The sequence below is a fragment of the Vicia villosa genome, unplaced genomic scaffold, assembly GCF_029867415.1.
Source record: "Vicia villosa cultivar HV-30 ecotype Madison, WI unplaced genomic scaffold, Vvil1.0 ctg.000321F_1_1_1, whole genome shotgun sequence".
Lineage (NCBI taxonomy): Eukaryota > Viridiplantae > Streptophyta > Magnoliopsida > Fabales > Fabaceae > Vicia > Vicia villosa.
This window is the reverse complement of record NW_026705143.1, coordinates 259,178-278,738: the sequence shown is the minus strand read 5'-3', so window position 1 is coordinate 278,738 and position 19,561 is coordinate 259,178. Positions and strand designations below refer to the sequence as shown.

The window sequence follows — 19,561 nt, the reverse complement described above, 5'->3', positions numbered from 1 at the left end:
TTTACTATTTTAAAATCTAAAAAGTTCAATGCCCGCGGGCTTTACCCGCCCCGCCCTCACTTTTTTGTGAGGCGGGACAAGATTATAGACCCGATTTCTCAAATATGTCTGCCCCGTCCCGCCCCGTTTCTTCGCGGGCTTTTACAGGACGGGGCTAAACGGGGCGGGTATGCACGTTTGCCATCCCTAATTGAAATGGTATATTTATGTGATGATTTAGTTTAAATATTATGCATGTAGTTAAAATATATTATTTTAAATACTCAATATTCATATACATTTTAGTTTTTATTATGGTATATTAATTTTTTAATTTAAAAAATAAATATTAAATATAATCTGATCGGCCCGAATAACCGAAACCCGTGAAAGACCGGACTTAGACACATTAATTTTAGCCCGTCCGGTCTGCCAAAGACCCGAGCCCGTCACGGGCCGACCCGAAGCGGATTCGATAGCCCAAATTGCCAGCTACCAATAGTTAACATTTGTTTCATTTATTTGAGCAGAGGCATCTCCACGTGTAAATTAATAATGTCTTTTATCATCTATCTATGATCTATGATTAAACACTGAATTACAAAATCGTTTTCCACTGGAAATTGAAGGTGAAGACAAATACAAACTTTTACTCAAAAAGTAAAAACAATAGTTTACGTAGGGTAGGGTGAAAGAAATCTGAGGTACCCCAATTCCCAACCCATTCTATGGTGTAAGAAAATGGTTGTTTTACTTACCAAGCTACCAATAATAAATGTCATTAATGGCTTGTGTTTGCACTGAGAGGTGCATCTGTGTTTTTGTGGGGTTCTCTTCACCGCTGGTCACTATGACTCCGATCAATAATACATCATCATCCTCACGATGTGGATCCCATTCAATCCTTCTTGCCTCAAATGAATCCAAAATCTGTCTTGTTTACTACAACTTGTGTCTCAGACACAGAATCTTCACTGTGCTTTTCCCCTACTGGATTCACAACGGCTATTGTATGGTGCAGACCACAACGGAGTGTAAAGACGTTACATCCAACATTCTACAAGTATGTTGTATCTCCAGAGCCGTCTCAAATTTTTGAAGACCTTGTAGATTAACCGCATTTTAACTGTAACAAAATAAATAGAGAGTCTTTTAATCCATAATTTAACCGTGACAATATTTTAGTAAAAAATATTAAGATCTGCAGGATTGTGATCAAGATCCGCAAACTAGGGCTTTTTTTATTGAAGAAATATCCATCACCAATTTGGAAGAGTTACAATTCATGAAGTTCAGATCCAAATCAAACAGAACAACACTAGAAACATAACAACATTACAATTACAACAACAACAATCAATAAGGACTTTCTCCAACATAATTCCCAGGTGGAGAATAGAAACAAATACTCAAACTGGTTCCACTTCCATCCTTACCACACACAGCTTGAGCACAGCCAAGTTCAACCGACTTCCTCCAAACAACTTGCGTATAAACCCCGCACCTATGATTCGGCACACACGTGTTATCACTATGGTTATAAAACTGCTTCTCCTTTACCCACTCTTCAACCACCATGCGTGGCGTCACCGTCGCGCCGAGTGACATAAGCTGATTCGCGCCGTATTTTCCGGCTGTTAAGTTGGCAAACTGACATGCCATTTTGTCTCTTTGATAGCGGACCAGCTTGTTGGTAATGTTGGAGAGCTGCTCGCTCCATGTGAGTGGTGCTACGCCGACGGATGATCTTGCTTGGTTGTGGGTTTCTAGAAACTCCCTTGCGGTGGCTGAGAGCGGCGGTGGGGTGGCGGCTGAAGTGGTGGACACGTGGAATGTGGCGAGAGCTGTCAGGAGAAACAGTAACTGACAATATTGAATCATTTTCAGTTTAATTAGTTTTGTCGATCTAGATGTGTGTGACTAATTAAAGTCCCATTATTTATAGAGAAGAGATCTTAAAGCGTATAAAAAAACAATATTTTAGAATAAACCATCAATTTGCTCTATAGGAGTTGTCATGGTTAGACATTCAGCACATGTATAGTGATTTGAGTTTTAATTTGAAAGTTTAAAAAAGAGTAAATATATATTGGAATATTTTATTTTTAAATATAATTTAATTATTATATTTTGATAATTAGTATATAACTGCAAACAGAACCGAACCGTGCGGTTCTGTTAGAAAATGACCTAAATGCATCCGAATCAAATGTGATTTTTTTTGCAGTTTCAGTTTGGTTCAATTCGGTTTTGCGGTTTTTTATTGGCTCGGTTCGGTTTCGAACACCCCTAGTCACGACATCTATCTGAACATCTGTCTTCACTGTAAGTTCATACTCTGCTGACTTAGTTTGATCTAGATGTTACGATATCTTGCTTAATATCTTTCAAGAATCATGTTTTAGTAAAATTTTGCCAATCCCTAAAACCATGGAACTAAAACCTTATTTTATAGTACAAATGTTTAGTCACATTTGGACCTTGAGCCTTGTTGTACATCCACGTCACCATAACTTAACATTTTTTTATTGCCATAAATTGACTGAAGGGACCAAATACTGTAGCATAAGTGAAGTTAAGAGACTAACTTGTAATATTTTTTTAGTTAAGGGACTAAAGCGAAACATTAAATTTAGTTAAGAGACTAAAACATATATTAAGCCATATATTAATTATATAAGTTATATTTAAAATTAATATAATTAATATAATTAATTAATTATATAATTAATCATGTATTAGGATAGTTTTACTACGCTTAAGAGAAGATGATTCAAAGGGAACAAAGACAAGTCCAAGTTACTAGTGTCGGGTGGGCATAAGACTAGCATCATAAGTAGCTTGAAGTTGCACAACCAGTCGCCTGAAGTTGCCTATAGTTTGTAACTCGCCTATATTATGTTTGGACTGTATGAACTAGTTAATCATTCACCCGCTTATTAAAACATGGAACCCCTCCACGGTTCAAGAAAGGGTGAGAACCACTCTCTCCACATTTCCTAGTCATGGAGTCGGAATAAGCCACACTCTCTAGTTCTTTAACCAAGATCCAAGAGAACTTTATAAATATCTCAGTCTTAGGGTTATAAGGGGTCTCCATTTTTTTAAGAAATACAAGAGGATTCCCTAGTGGTGGAGAATCTAATTCTTCCCGTCGGAAGTAAGCAAGACAAATTTTGACAGATAACATCATGCCCACCAGCCCTAAGGCAGATTTAGAGAAGGAGCTTGAGTCTGAAATCACATTTTTCAATAGAGATGGCGTCAGTATGCTCTCTCACGACAATGACCCTCTAGTCATCATGGTCGGTCTCTATGGAAACACGTGTAGGTGAAAAGCCACATAACACTCGAGACAATTTTCTTGTTGGACGAGAATGCGAAGAGAATCAAGGTAAAATTCCTTGTAGTAGATGCCTCGTCATCTACAATATCATTGTGGGATGGACCACCCTCAATTTGCTAAGGGTCTTCCTATCCACTGTTCATTTAAGCATGAAATTATATCCACTACCTAACGGGCGAGTTAAGGTGATACGGGGGGCCAATAGATCTCCTTGGAATGTTATTAAAGGAATCTCAAAATGAGAAGAGAGGAATGGTTGCATACCTCATTCAACAACCAAGCGCACAGGGAATTGTTGCTACTAGTTTAGATCCCAGAATGGAAACATGGAATGAAAATATCACCCCCATTAAGGTACTAAAAGAGGTCAAGATTGAGCCCTTAAATTTTCAAGTCACCCAACTAGGTAGCTCTTTATTTGAAGCTGAAGAGGAGGAATTAGTCGCCATGTTAAGTAGGAATGTCGACTAATTTTCCTAGACGTCCGCCAACATGCAATGAAAATATGCTAGGGTGGTTTGTCATTGTATCAACATTTATTCCACCGTGAAGTCCATACCTTAGAGAAAGCGCAAAGTGGGCGAGGATAAGAGGATGTCTATTGATGAAGAGGTCAAGAAGAGTTTCATCCTCATAACTGAGATTAAATATCAAACCTGGATGGCTAACATGGTATTGGTTTGAAAGTCATCGAACAAATAGCGCATGTGTGTCGATTCTATAGACTTGGACGCCGCCTTCCCTAAGGATCCATATGTAGATCTATCTACTTACAAGTATGAAATTGATGATCCTGTTGATGACCTTCCTAATGTATTGATGATGATAAACTAATGATTGCTGAAGTCGATGGTAATAACTTTCCAACTCTTTGCTGATGGTGGCTAACTTAAAGACATCTCAAGCCTCATCAAGAGGAAGACTCAAGTTTCAAATGAAGTGCTTATATGATCAGTGTATCAGGGAAAGGAACTTGAAAGCCTCATAGTTGTGAAAGACAGGAAGTTTGAAATCTCTTTCTGGTCCTATATGTATGAGTGACTAGAGTTTTGTGAAAGTATGAGAGTAACTTCTAAGATACTAATGCAACTCATATGCACACTTAAAACATTTTCAAAACCTCTTTTTTAACTAATAAAACACTTGAAATTATTTTAAGGCTTATCCAATTGATTAGGAAACTGTTAGCTTCATTAAACAATTTTTTAACTACCTAATCGATTAAGGCCAAAAGATAATTAATTAGAAGGAGTAAAATCATTATGTAATCATTTCTAAAAGTTCCTTAATAATTGGTGACAACTCTCTATCCAAGCTTTCCAAAATGAGATCAATTAATCAATTATTTGAGGTATCTAATCAATTAGGATTATGACCTAATTAATTAAACAATTAATATGGCCTTTGGATCGTTTCCTTTTTTAGCCAATTTTCCTCCTATACAAAAGAGGCGTTTCTCCTTCTTATTACACACCAAAATTTTGAACTTCTCTATTTCTTTGGAATTTATCTCTCTCGTCTCTCTAAATATTTCTTTCTATCAGCAAAGTTGCCATAGTGCTTGTGAGTGAATAATACTTGTGAGAAGAATTTGTACTGATGTCGTGCCATTTTTACTACTCTCATGAGTACGATATTCTTGGGGAATCGAGTTTGGCTCTTGAGATTAACCACTATTAAAATCTCTACTTGGTTCTAGAACTTATCTTGGAGAAATTTTGTTTGGTTACTGAGATCAGCTTGGAAAATCTTTAATCGATTCGTTAGCTCAGCCTGGATAAAAGCTTTCTTTTTGTTTGGGGTAAGTCATTGTAAAATCTCTTGATCTGCTGGTATCATAGGGAGAGAGAGAGAGAGAGAGAGAGAGAGAGAGAGAGAGATCATTGATGTACTTGAATTTCAATTTTAACCCTCTTTCTTCCTCCAACCTTCATTTTCTATCCTTTTTCTTTCTCTAGTGCAAGGTAGATTGTCAACAAGTGGCCGCTTCCTTAAAATGCATGCATGGTTAGATTTTCTGTTTTTGTTGTGTGATGAAGTCTTGTTGGTTAAGTTGTGTATCATTTTATATAGTTAGTTTCTATTATTTCCAAAACTATTTTGGAAATGTTAGAAAATTTTATACTCCCTCTGTTTCTTTTTAAGTGTCGTTTTAGAAGAAATTTTTTGTTTCTATTTAAGTGTCGTTTTTATAGTTTAATGTTATAATTTGTCAATTATACTCTTACTTTTTCAATAACTCCACTTCACATTTTCCATAAAATTAACTATTTTCTCAATTAGTTATTGGAAAAAAGAGAGAGTATATGATTGAATTTATTTGAAAAGAGAAAATAAAAGAGGGTATGATAGAAAAAATAATATAACAATCTACTATCTTAGTTGAAGAGATTTTGCTAAAACGACACTTAAAAAGAAACGGAGGAAGTAATATTTAATGTATTGGTCATTGCCATAACCGATAAGAAATAAATTAAGAATTTAAAAAATGTTGTAACTATATCGTTTAATTTTGGTCGTCTCAAGGACCTCAGATTAGATAAATAATGTATAATATAAAAACAACAACAAAGTTAAAAACAAAAACAAAAATAGAAAATGGGCTATTAGTAGAAAATAGATGATAATTAAATGAAGAAAAACAATTGAAATAAGAAAACTGATTTACTTGATTACGATGATTTTTGTTATGTGAGATATTGGATCAAACTCTAGTATGATCGAAGGGTAGCTTCTTGGTTCAACAGGATTAAGCATGAAGTTGAAGGTTGTTCACATGCTTGTGTCGAAGATGCTAGGGTTGTTAGCATGTTAAATTAGGTTTTAGTGTTTAAACCCTAATTTGTTAAGTTAGCTTGTTTATTAAGTTGGCTTGTGTAATGGGCCTTGTGGAAAAAGCTCATTAGTTAGTATGTTAGGTTTTATTATAAATAGCATACTAGTATCTCATCATTAAACACATCAAATCCTAATTTAGGGTGAGAGAGGTTATTTGTTATTCTTGTAGAGTTGTAATCTTTTTTTCTAAGAGAAAGTAAAAGAATAGCAGTTATAACCAATTCTTGTGTTCTTCTTCCTTGTCCTTTATTCATCCCTTGTCTTTTATACTTTGTTCTTGGCATTGAATTCACAATAAATTGGTGCAGTGAGCGTGGAGAAGATGCCTTCAACAAAGTATGAGATTGAAAAGTTCACCGGAGTGAATGATTTCGGCATGTGGTTGTCATACTCCAAAATTTACCCTATTGTTTTACGTCTGGTTAAAATTAATTCCTTAAGGATATACCAAAAAAAATAGGAGCCATGGGGTTTAACATCTCTATTGTTAAACCCATTCTCTTATAAAATTAGTTAGAATTAAAATAAAGGTGTGTTTAGTAGATACTAGGGCCCAAACATTTGGCCCGCATATTTTATTTTAATTCTCACAACCTATTTTAAATATAAATGGTTATTATTATTGACTAAGGGGTGCATACAAAGGAAAAGGGGTGTGATTGAAATTCGTTAGGCTGAATCTTGAAATGTTTGGCCCATCTATTTTATCTTAGGGTTTTTTGTCAATTTTTACAATTTATTCAATCATCAATTAAATATTTCTAACCTATTTTTGTCATTTGGATTAAGCATTATTTATATTTTATTTAAATAATAATAATTATTTTATTATTACTAATTTAAAAAATATCAAATTGGGTTTTTGGATATGGGTTGTTTCCTCTTATGGATTTTAACCTAATTCTCCAACTCTATAAAAAGGAGTCTTGGCAACCCTGAAAGGGGACCTTCTTCCAATTTGACGTACTTTTTTCACAAATTCACACATACTCAAAACTACGCTTTTTCCCACAAACTACGTTTTCTACGTTTTTCTCTTCTCCCTTTGAGGGTTTGTCTTAGGGTTTGTCTTGAACATCCCTAATCCGCCATTGTCGATCAACTGACAAGAGCTGACAACCCTTTCCCCTTTCAAACGTAATTTTCAAACCACTCAAACACGATTTCAAATCATTCAAACTCAATCACAAACTCAAACATTTTCGGCCGATGATTACCTATGAGGCCTCCCCCAAAACAGGGTTTTTGGCCATTGTTGTCTAGATCTAACAATGGCCTATTTTCACTATACATGGCTTTTGGCCTTCTGTTCCCTTAGGTTTACCTTTTTGGCCAATGATTAAATCTTTTGGTATGAGGTCGCCCTTTTATTACAAAGGGTATTTTCTATTGTCAATATATATTTTTTTCCCATTTTGGCCAATGATTTAGTATGAGGCCCCTTTTTTAAAATCTTTGTTTTGGCCAATGATTTAATATGAGGCCCCTTTTAAAAAATCTTTGTTTTGGCCAATGATGAACATCTGAGGCTTCTGTTGAATTTTAATGTTTTTTTATTTTTAATGGTTTTTGACCAATGAAGCATTGAGGAGGCCGTATTTTTATATACTATACATATATTTTGGCTTAGCCATGGTCATTGTTGTCTCGATCTAACAATGACCATATCAAAACCTTTTGAGTATTTTATTAATTAAAATAAAATAAGGTTTATTTGGCTAAAGGGTTTCAACCATCTTATTGGTTGCGATGATTAGCCTATTTTCTCTAAAAATTCGTTATTATTTATAGTCGAATCTATCGATTACGAGGGATAACGATAAAAATTAAATAATTAATTCTATAAAACATATTTATTTGTTATTAGTGATAATCGAACCTATCGATTAGAGTTGGTAACAATACCTGCCCTTTATCAAAACTGAGATTTACCCTTTTGGGCAAAGGCTAACCTTTTTTTTAAATCTATTAGTGAACAATTGTCAAATTTTTTTTTTTATAAAACCTAAACCTAAAGATTAAATGGGTCCCCTTGAGTACAAGGGAGGCAAAGGGTGCCTAACACCTTCCCTTTGCCTAATTTACCTACTTACCCAAATCTCTCTTTTTTAAGGGTTTCTCACTTGCCCAAATAAAGTGGGTGGCGGCTCTAATTTTTAGGCAGGTTGCTACAGTGGCGCTTGAAGATGAAAGCCCTACTGGTTCAGCAGGATTGCTTGGAAGTGTTGAAGGGAGAGGCAACTATGAATGTTGCATTAACGGCAGCGGAGAAGACGACTATGATCGAGAAAGCACACACCGCAATTCTGTTGAGCCTTGGTGATAAGATTCTTCTACAGGTATCAAAGGAGACAACGACATTAGGTTTATGGGCGAAACTTGAAAGTTTGTACATGACCAAATCGCTGGTAAATCGACTCTACCTGAAGCAAGCTTTGTATTCATTTAAGTTGGTTGAAGACAAAGTGTTGGCTGAGCAGTTGGATATGTTCAACAAGCTGATTCTCGATCTTAAAAATATTGATGTGAAGATCGATGATGAAGATCAAGCGTTGTTACTATTGTGCACTTTGCCTCGATCACATGCTCGCTTCAAAGAAACTCTCTTGTATGGAAGGGAGTCCCTGACCTTTGAAGAAGTTCAATCAGCCCTATATTCTAAGGACTTGAACGAACGAAAGGAGCATAAACCTTCGACTGTTGGTGAAGGTTTGGCCGTTAAGGGCAAATTCTTGCAAAAGGATGGCAAGTTCGACAAGAAGAAGGGCAAAAGCCAGTCGAAGTCTTACAGTGGCGAAGCATCTGGCATTCGATGCTATCATTGCAAGAAGGAGGGTCACACAAGAAAGGTGTGCCCTAAACGCCTGAAAGATCATGGAGTTAAAGATAATGGCAATGCAGCCATTGTTCAAGACGATTTTGAATCATCTGATGTCCTTGTGGTTTCGAGCAGTGACTCTAGGAAGGAGTGGATTATGGATTCAGGTTGCACTTGACACATGACTCCAAACAAAGAATTGTTCGAGGAATTATGTGATCAAGATGGTGGATCAGTACTGCAGGGAAACAACAAAGCTTGCAAGATTGCAGGTGTTGGATCTGTGAGATTCAAGCTCCATGATGAGTCAATAAGGTTGTTGATTGAAGTCAGGTATGTTCCTGATTTGAAGAGAAATATGATTTCTCTTGGTGAATTCGACAAGAAAGGATATGTTGTCCAAGGAGAGAAAAGTATTCTAAGAGTCATGAAGAGGTCGAAGGAAGTCTTGAGAGGCGTGAAGAAACAAGGCTTGTATACCCTTGAGGCTGAAGTTGTAAGTGGTTCGACAAATGTTGCATCCACGAAACCATTGTCGAAGACAGAAATCTGGCACATGAGATTGGGCCATGTCAGTGAAAGGGGTCTAGTCAAATTAGGGAAACAAAATCTGCTTGGTGGAGACAAAGTCGAAAAGCTGAAGTTTTGTGAACCCTGTGTACTTGGAAAATCTTGCAGAGTGAAGTTCAACAAAAGCAAACAAAGAACACATGGATCCCTTGATTACATCCATGCTGATCTTTGGGGGCCTGCAAGGTGTCCATCACATTCAGGAGCAAGATATTTTTTATCCATAATTGATGATTATATCTTTGTTTTGATGTTCATAAAATAATTATGAATTGTGTATATTAACATATAATTATAATGTTATTTAACTCATATATTACTTATGTATGTTTCTCTAGTATACTTTTACTTATAAATATTTGTCTCATTGATTTCTATATTACTAACATAAATAATTGTAAAAAATAACACATTTTTTCCATACTACATTTAAGTAAATTTATTTTTAAACTTCAATAGAATTGAAAAACTCTTTGATAGCTGTAATATATATATATATATATATATATATATATATATATATATATATATATATATATATATATATATATATATATATATATATATATATATATATATATATATATATATATAATCTTGTATGTTGTAACAATTTCTTAGCCAAATTTTACTAAACAATTGAATTTTTCGTCTACTTTATACATTTTTAATTTGTAATATTTTATTATATTGTATCTTTATTTTTTTTTGGTTCGACCTAAAAAGCTCGCTACCCATTAGGGCTAGTCCATATGGGCCGTGGGTAGCCCATTAGGCCCGCATAATTATAAAATTTTAAAAATATATATTAATATTTATATTGTTTACTTCAAAATATCATCTTGAATTTTCTCTTCTTACTAAATTTTATCTCTATTCTATTCGGTCTTTCACTTTTAAATATAATACATTAATATAATCAACATTCTTAGATTGTATTATATTAGTTTTCCGTTATTTTAAATATTCAAATATTAATTTATACAATTTGGACATATATTATATTTAAAAACACATTATAGTATTTATAAGAGATAATATAGTACTTAAAAATGTATTATGTTTAAAATACTATAATTTTTAATTTTAGTTATAATAAATATTATTGAGTTTTTATTTTTATTTTTTAAATAAAAAAGCCCGTTTAGGATCGGGTAGTCCGAAACCCATCTAGGCCGGACTCAGGTAGTAATTCTCGAGCCCATATTAAACCGGGCATTTTTGGACCAGCCCTAAAAAGTCTAGGGCCCGTCAGGGCCGGTCCGTTTAGGGCCGGGTATCCCATTTTGACAGCTCTAGTCCTGGGCACTAGTTAAAAAATTAAAAATATAAGTTGAACATTATTTACTAAAATAAAAAATATGTTTTTATCCAAAATATATGTGTTTAATATTTTAAAAACATAAATAATTAATTTTTCTAAACAATATTGTGTGTATTTATTTAATACCTTGAATCTAAAATATTTTTTATTTGAAATGCTTAACCAGTGTCCCGGGGCACTCGTTAGTATAGCTGTCAAAATGGGCTGAACTCCAAAGGTCGGCCCATCAGGCCTAAAAATAGTTAGGACTTGGGCGTTATTTTTCGAGCTCATTTACATCCGGGCCTTTGTAAGTCCGATCCGAAAACGCCCTAAAAATATGGGTCGGTTCGTATGGGCCATGGGTAGCCCGCCAGCCCGAAAAAAAATTAAAATTCTTAATATAGCTAGAAATTATCCTTTCCTAATTCTTAAAGGTATGCTATAAACAATTTGCGTATTATGTATTTTATTTTATTTTTGTATTATAAAGGTATAAATATCAAAGAAAAGTTGATGGTTTGACTTAATTTCAAACTAAAAGGTTTCATCCTAATATGATTATGTAGATAGTATAGAAAAGACATCATGATGCATTCTAATTAAAAATAAGGTTGAAATGAGATTTAAAAAATTCTGATGTAATTTTTATGGTAGGCCCGTTTAGGGCCGGGGCCCAGTTAAGATCGGATAGTCCGCAGTCCAAACAGGGTTGGGCCTGGATAGTAAAAATGAAGTCCATTTAAATATAGACTTTTTGGCGCCAACCCTGAAAAACCCGAGGCCCGCATGGGCCGTCCCGTTTAGGGCCGAGTAGTCCATTTTGATAGCTCTATTCGTTAGCATGACCTTAAACTTAAATATAAAAATCATATTTAAAATTATAAGATATAAATTTTAACTTTGAGTATAATAAATTCTTAAAACAAAATTAATTATATATTTTAAAAAAAATTAAACACATTAAAATCAATTCTAAACTTTTAAAATCACTTTTATTTTTTTAAAATGTATTATAAATATAAAAATACATTGAGTTTTTTTAACTTCTGCGCTTAAGCACGTGTTAACATATTTTTAAAGATTATAGATAACATTCGTTCACTTATTTATCACATTAGTTACGGCTGTTAGCTAATAATATAAAGATTCTTATTTGAAAAAAAATTGTAAAAAAATTCAGATTTAAAAATAAAAGATAAATTATTAATATAACATTAATTTCTCTAACCAAACTATTTTTTTATTATTATTATTGTTAATTACTAATTGCAGTAGTATGATAAGTAACTGACTCCAAAGAGAAGGCATGGGTTCCTGAACTAACTCATATGCGATGTTTGTGAATCTGGTTGGTTGGAAGTAGGGGTGGGAATAGGCCAGACCGGCCTACAGGGGCCTACGGCCCAGTCTACATAGGCCTAGGCCAGGCCAGACCTATTTAATAAAGAGGTCAGGCTTAGGCTTTTTTAAAAACCTATTTCATTAAATAGGTCAGGCTTAGACTATTAAAAAAGCCTATGAAGTCTTATAGGCCGACCTATATTTTCATATATACTAGAAAGTTACCCGCGCGATGCGCGGCTGTTTGCATATATAATAATTGAATGTGTATTTTAAAATAAGCTGGATATTTTATTTAAGTTTATTGTATATAATAATATGATGTCATTCATGTATTGTTAATAGATAATATTATTTAGTTATATTTAAATAATGCTTGATAAAAAAATTGTAACAAAATTTTTTGTCTTCATATATTGTTAATAGATAATATTATTTAGTTATATTTAAATATTACTTTTTATTTTTAAAGACAATCAATTCTTTTGCATTTATTATGGTTTATATGAGAATTAAATGAATTTAAATGGTTAATTAAAAGTTTTAAAAAGTAATAGATGAATTTTAAATAAATTGTATATTAAAAAAATTAATAGAACAAAATAATTAGTTTATTTAAAAAACCTATATTCTGATTAATTATTTTAACAAAAATTGTTACATTTTTTTCATAATGAACTGTGAAGATATTTAGTTCAAATGTAAGAATTTAGAGTAAAAAGTATGACTCTTTAAATATTTTAATAGTGTTTGAAATTACCGAATTTAAGGATTGTGTAGAAAAATATTAATGATAATAGTAAAATATAGTAATCAAAGGTTTCAAACATTATTATAGCATTGAAGAGTTAAAATATTATATACATAAATTAAATTATAGAATAACATGTTTGCAAAGAAAAACATAATTACAGAGATATACTATAATTCTGAGATCAATTGGTTCAATTTTTTATTATTGTTTAAATTTAAAGTGAAATATTTTACTTATAACCTTTATCTAATATGAAAAATATCGAAATTGCATATTATTTATAAAAAGTAGTTTATAATGATATAAGTAATTATCAAATATCAATTAAAATTCAATTTTTAGATATAACAGTTTAATATATTAAAATGTTTTTAAATTTTTATATTGAAATGTGTACAAAATCAAACAACGCGTTAAGATAAATTATATTTTGTAAAATAGAAAATATGGTTTATTATAAATAACAATTAATATTCAAATTTTAGATATAAAATTTCAATATATTTAATTGGTATTAAATTTAATATTAAAATATGTACAAATCAATGGTAGCTCAATTTCTCATTGTTATCGGTCAAAATATGTGATTCAACTTGGAAAAAAAATTATAATGGATCAAATCTCCTATTTAATATATAATAAAAAAGTTAAATGAAAAATAAAGACAAAAAATGAATACACTTGAAATTGCATACCTTTTTTATTCTTCCAATTATTTATAGAAAAGAAAAAAAATGAACTCAAATAATAAATTAGCCTAATTCTCCCTTAGCCTTTTTCAATCCAAAGTTCAGTCTTATAATTATATGTGATTTATCAACTCACTTTTTCTCGATAAAAAATATGATTCATAATCTCTTTATCCGTCTGACAAAATATGTGACTCAACCTGAAAAAGTAAAGAAATTACATACCTTTTTTTATTCTTCCAATTAATTACAGAAAAAGAAAAAGTGAACTTAAATAATATATTAGCCTAATTCTCACTTAGCCTTTGTCCATCCAAATTTTAATCTTATAATCAAATGTGATTTATCAACTCACTTTTGTCGATAAAAAGTGTAATTCAACCTGAAATTTCAAAAAATAATAAAATTTTAACTATTCAAATCACATACATGAGATAATAAAGTTGAAGTATATAGAGTAGAATGAAAATAAATCTTCAAAATTACATAAATTTCTTATTCTTCTAATAACTATATGAAGGAGAATGTAAATTCAAATAATATATTAGACTAATTCATAGCTAGCATTGTTAATTGAGAAAAATGAAGGAGAAAACTTTTAAAAGGGAAATGAAAAAAAAATGTAATTGAAGATCATTTCTTTTGATATTTATAATGGAATTAAAATTAAATAAAGAGTGGTTGAATAGTAAAAAATGCACATTAAAGTATATTTTTTTATATCCTTAACCGAAAAAGTTAATAGTACCCATTATTTGTCAACATAGTAACTGATAAATAATAATAAGTATGGCATAAAGGACCTATTAAAATGGTGTTTTTATGGTATCTTTAATGAAGATTAAAAACTGACGAAAAAAAATTAAATATGGTAGGAAGTTATGGAATAGAAAAAAATTAGTATATATTTATAATAATTCAAACCAAAATACATTATTACTCTTAGAATTATATTGTCTGTTTTATAAGAACTTCTAAATCTATATATTATCTAAAATTACATTCAGTTAGCATTGTCAATTGAGAAAAATGAAGGAGAAAGTTTGTAAAAGAGAAATGAAAAAAAAAAAAAAAGAGATTGAAGAACATTTATTTATGTATTTATTATGAATGCATAGAATTTAAATTAAATAAAGAGTGATTGGATAGTAAAAATTGCACATTAAAGTATATTTTTTTATATTCTTAACAGAAAAAGTTAATAGTTATTTGTCAAAATGGTAACTGATAGTGATAAGTAATAATTAGTATTAAACACATGACTTATTAAAATATTATTTTTATGGTATATTTAATGAAGATTAAAAACTGAAAAAATACTAATATTGATAGGAAGTTATGGAAAAGAAAAAAAAAATTGATATATATATATATATATATATATATATATATATATATATATATATATATATATATTATAATATTAATAATTCAAACTAAAATACATAATTACTCTTCAAATTATATTTTCTTTTTTATAAAAAAAAAATTAAATCTATATATTACCTAAAATTATAGTTTATATAGAAATGCCTATTTTATTAAATCATTCCTTAATAAAAAATAAGACCAAAAGAAATAGGATATCAAATAGTATTATAATTTTATTTAGTATATCAAAGACTACTATAATTTTATATTATATTAAAATTAGAATATTTTAGACTAAACGATGTTAAAAATATTTTTTCAATGTTTCAATATTTAAATTTAATTATGAATAACTTTATACACAAAATGCAAGGGGAAGTAAGAAATAAGACTTCAAAGAAAAATACATTATTACTATTAGAGTTAGATTAATATTTAAAGTTAGAAATAAAATTAAAACATAAGAATTTATATTTTTTTAATAAATGTAATTAATTTTTTATATTTTATTTTTATATATTATCTACATTGAAGAGTTTTATAAATAAAATATAATTATATCAATTTTATTGATATAAAATATAAATATTGAAGAGTTTTAAGATGATTTTTAATAATAATAATTTTATTTTTATATTTTATTTTTATATATTATCTACATTGAAGAGTTTTATAAATAAAATATAATTATATCAATTTTATTGATATAAAATATAAAGATTGAAAAGTTTTAAGATGATTTTTAATAATAATAATTTTATTATTATTATTATTTATAATTATTATCATTATTATTATTAATTATTAATGTAGGGGTTTAATTAAAAATAGTATTTAAATAAGTAGTTATTTTCTATGAATAAAAATTTAATAAATTAGATGGACAATTATATCAATTTTATTGATATAAAATATAAAGATTGAAAAGTTTTAAGATGATTTTTAATAATAATAATTTTATTATTATTATTATTATTATTATTATTATTATTATTATTTATAATTATTATCATTATTATTATTAATATTAATGTAGGGGTTTAATAAAAAATAGTATTTAAATAAGTAAGTTATTTTCTATGAATAAAAATTTAATAAATTAGATGGACAAAAAAGTGAACATAAAATTAGGGTTTAGGCAAGAATTACTATGAAGATGCCACATCACCATATATGCTTAGAGTTGCTATGAGGTTGACATGTGGCTAGGGTTGCCATCATGACAACCTTGGATTTTTATATATTAAGATTAGAGATATGTTAAATAAGTTGGTTCATGTATGCATATATATTAAAAAAAAGCTAAATAAGCTACCATATATATATATATATATATATATATATATATATATATATATATATATATATATATATATATATATATATATACAAATGCTAAATAGGTTCACTTATATATGTATATATAGGACGACATACAAGACTTCTTAAGTTATATAGATTAATTGAAAACTTTAATGAGATACAGGCTTTTTAAATAGGCTTTCAGGTCAGGCCAGACTTTTAAAAAGGCCAGACCAGGCCAAAAAACTGAGCCTATGATAGGTCTTAGGCCAGGCTTAGGCCTTTAAAGTTTATCGTAGGCTAGGCTCAGGCCTTCTAAAGCCTAGCCTATTTCCACCCCTAGTTGGAAGGAACCGTAAACTTACTTGTCCTACAGCTATAGATTTAATTAAACCTAATTAGAAGATCATGCAGTGTTTTACAGGAGAAATGTATTATGGTGTGAGGATTAGCTAATATTAGGTTAGATCAAGTGATAGAGTTCAGAGATTTTGCTATCTAATCTAGTAGCGTCCATTCTATCTTAGACTTTCTTTAATAAAAGGTATTATGAATTTTTTAAAGATTGTTTATTTAAATACCCGATTTTTTTAAAAAATAATCAAGTTATTCAAATTTATTACTTCAATAATCATAATTTTTCAACAATAACTAAAATAAATATTCATGTTTTAAAAAAAAGTTTGCAGCCAAAAGAAGGCGCCACTGCTAGTAGGGCATACACTTAAAATTGAACCCAGCCGCCATGGTTTTTGGCGCATGCAATACTCATGCGTCATTTTCTCTAGCGTATGCATTACTGTCTTAAGAGGAGGCACCAACATGTGGGACAAGATGTTCCAACATGATGTTCTGTGTTTGGAGTTGATATTTTAATGTGTAGCAATCACCTTACTGTGCTACTTATGATGTTGTTGTTTACTCTGTTGATTTTGATGTGTGAAATGTGGAACCTTGTTTTGCAGGTAATAGACCTTTAACCAAGACATCTTCGATAATGACAACTATAAGAGCAACTATAAATTCAAACTGATGATATTGATGACAAGTCATACACAGTGCTTACGTGCTTAAAGAGGCAAACCCAAGTGATACGGTTTGATGAACTTAACTATTCAAGGAAGGAAAAAGTTGTATTTATCTAAAGCCTCAAGTAATATCACGAAGTGTCAACATATAACATAATATCTGACAAAAGGCATGTAGAAAAGGCAATGTCAAAGATCATTTTGAGTTGCATTCGTCCTCGAAAAGAGGGGATTTCTCCAGACTACGTCAATTGGGATTAAAAGTTTATGTTGTATTATCTTGAAAAAAAGGGATAAAGATGGATCTCTCTGGTATGCTACTCAGATACATGAGGGACATGATAAGAGAAACTAGAACTGGAAGTCCCAAAATCAGGAATTGGACTCCTTTTGGTAGACTCATTTCAGACATTTTTGTAGAATGTCAGGTGAGTTACACACTATTATTGGAAAGCCCATCGATGGAAAAACTCTGAAACATATGCACATTTTATCTAATCCAGTGGGAGTTAAAGACTTGAGAGAAATTCTATTTCTACCAGAAGGGAGTCTATTACAGACTTTCCCATGTTTAATAGAGAAGAACCTCTATAAGTCTTGGTGAATATATCAAAATGGGTATGGTAATTGGTGTTGACCCTCCTGATACAACAATAGCCAAAGTTCACAGTTATCATAATGATCCTGAAGCTATCATTCCAAAGAAAAGGAAAAGAAATCAGAAGAAGATTCCTTCTGGTGAAGGATCCTCTGGGACAGCTAAGAAGGTCAAGCTGTCAGAAGCTCCTGAAAATGCTTTAAAGTCCCGGGTAATGAATATGAAGAAAAAGTGAAAGATGCTGAAGGATCTAATGTTGCTAAAAAACAAAGTTCTAAAGAATTTGTTTCTGAGGAGCATGTTCCTGAAGAACCTGTCGTTGAAGAACAAGGTCCTAAGGAACATGTTACTGAAGATCATGCGTCCAAAGAATGTATTGATGAAAATCACTTTGCTGAAGATTCGGGTACTCAGAATATAGAGTATTAATATGATAAAGTCACTCCTAAGCAGGATCTACGTAAGTCCTCTAATACTTTGACTTCCACTCTTTTTGATCATGTTAATGCTACTGCTCCATCAATTGTTTTCCCATACTACCAAATGCCTATTCTAAATGAAACCTTTGGTACCATATCAAAACCACCCAATGAACCTGAAACATTTCAACAGCTAGAAACCTTAACATCTCCTGATAACCCCACTAAAACCATTGAAATCGAAGCTAGCAAAGAAGATGAAACTACAAAAGAATCCACCTATCAACCACCTTCTTCTTCTTCTTCTTCTTCTTCTAATTACACCTATTTCGAATATCCACCTGCTTCTGAAACCTCACCCATAAACACCTCACCTCCCACTTCAAATCAAATCGATATACTTATGTTCACTAGTTTTGATGGATTATTGCAAGGAACTCATGCTACTTCACTCGATTCTTCAATTGAAAGAGAATTTTTCAATGATGAAAATCCACCTATAGTTAACATTTCATCATCTGACTCTAAGTCTGAAACTAGCCCACATTATCCTAAATACAATCCACTTGAACACTTTCCTCAAACACCATATATTGATGAAGCTTTATGACTTTATCGTTAATGGAATCAAAATTTGTTGAGAGTTTACATTTTATGAGACAAGTTGTCACATGTTATGTTAATCCTATCGAAAGTGATGCATTATAGGATAAATTTAAAGACTGGTTTGTTCACTATTGTTAATTTCTCAAAGAATTTTTCATATGAGGAAGTCTTGAAGAAATTATCAGTCAAAATATCTAAAGTTATGAACACAACTATAAAACGTTGAAAATTTATCCTAAGCTTAATCTACATCGCAAGCCCCGCTTTTGCATCAAAATCTGTCATTCCTTCTGAAGAAACTAAGCCAATTACTCAAACTGAAGTTGAAGCTTCCTCTTGACCAGGTTTAGTTCTTCAACTTGGAATTGGAACCTCTACTGGGATGTCTACCTCTGTACTTGTTGTTGTTGAAAATGTTCCCTATGATATTATAAGGACTCAGGATTACCAGAAATTGACATTCCAAGTGAAGTGTGTGAAGAATCTGTGCAGGCAAAACAACACAAGAATAACTTCATTGAGGATGCAGGAAGCAGGTCGAAGGAAAATCTTCAGGTCATATATTATGATGTGTGTGGTCCCATCCAGGTGGATTC

General features: G+C 31.0%; 1 protein-coding gene across 1 annotated transcript; it reads right to left on the bottom strand.

Annotated features, from left to right (window-relative positions):
- Nucleotides 1-1,169: 1,169 nt before the first annotated feature.
- Nucleotides 1,170-1,908, bottom strand: LOC131626785 (STS14 protein-like). Its single transcript, XM_058897620.1, has one exon. The coding sequence runs from the start codon at nt 1,858-1,860 to the stop codon at nt 1,336-1,338; it is 525 nt and encodes a 174-aa protein (XP_058753603.1). The 5' UTR covers nt 1,861-1,908; the 3' UTR covers nt 1,170-1,335.
- Between the last annotated feature and the right edge of the window lie 17,653 nt (nt 1,909-19,561).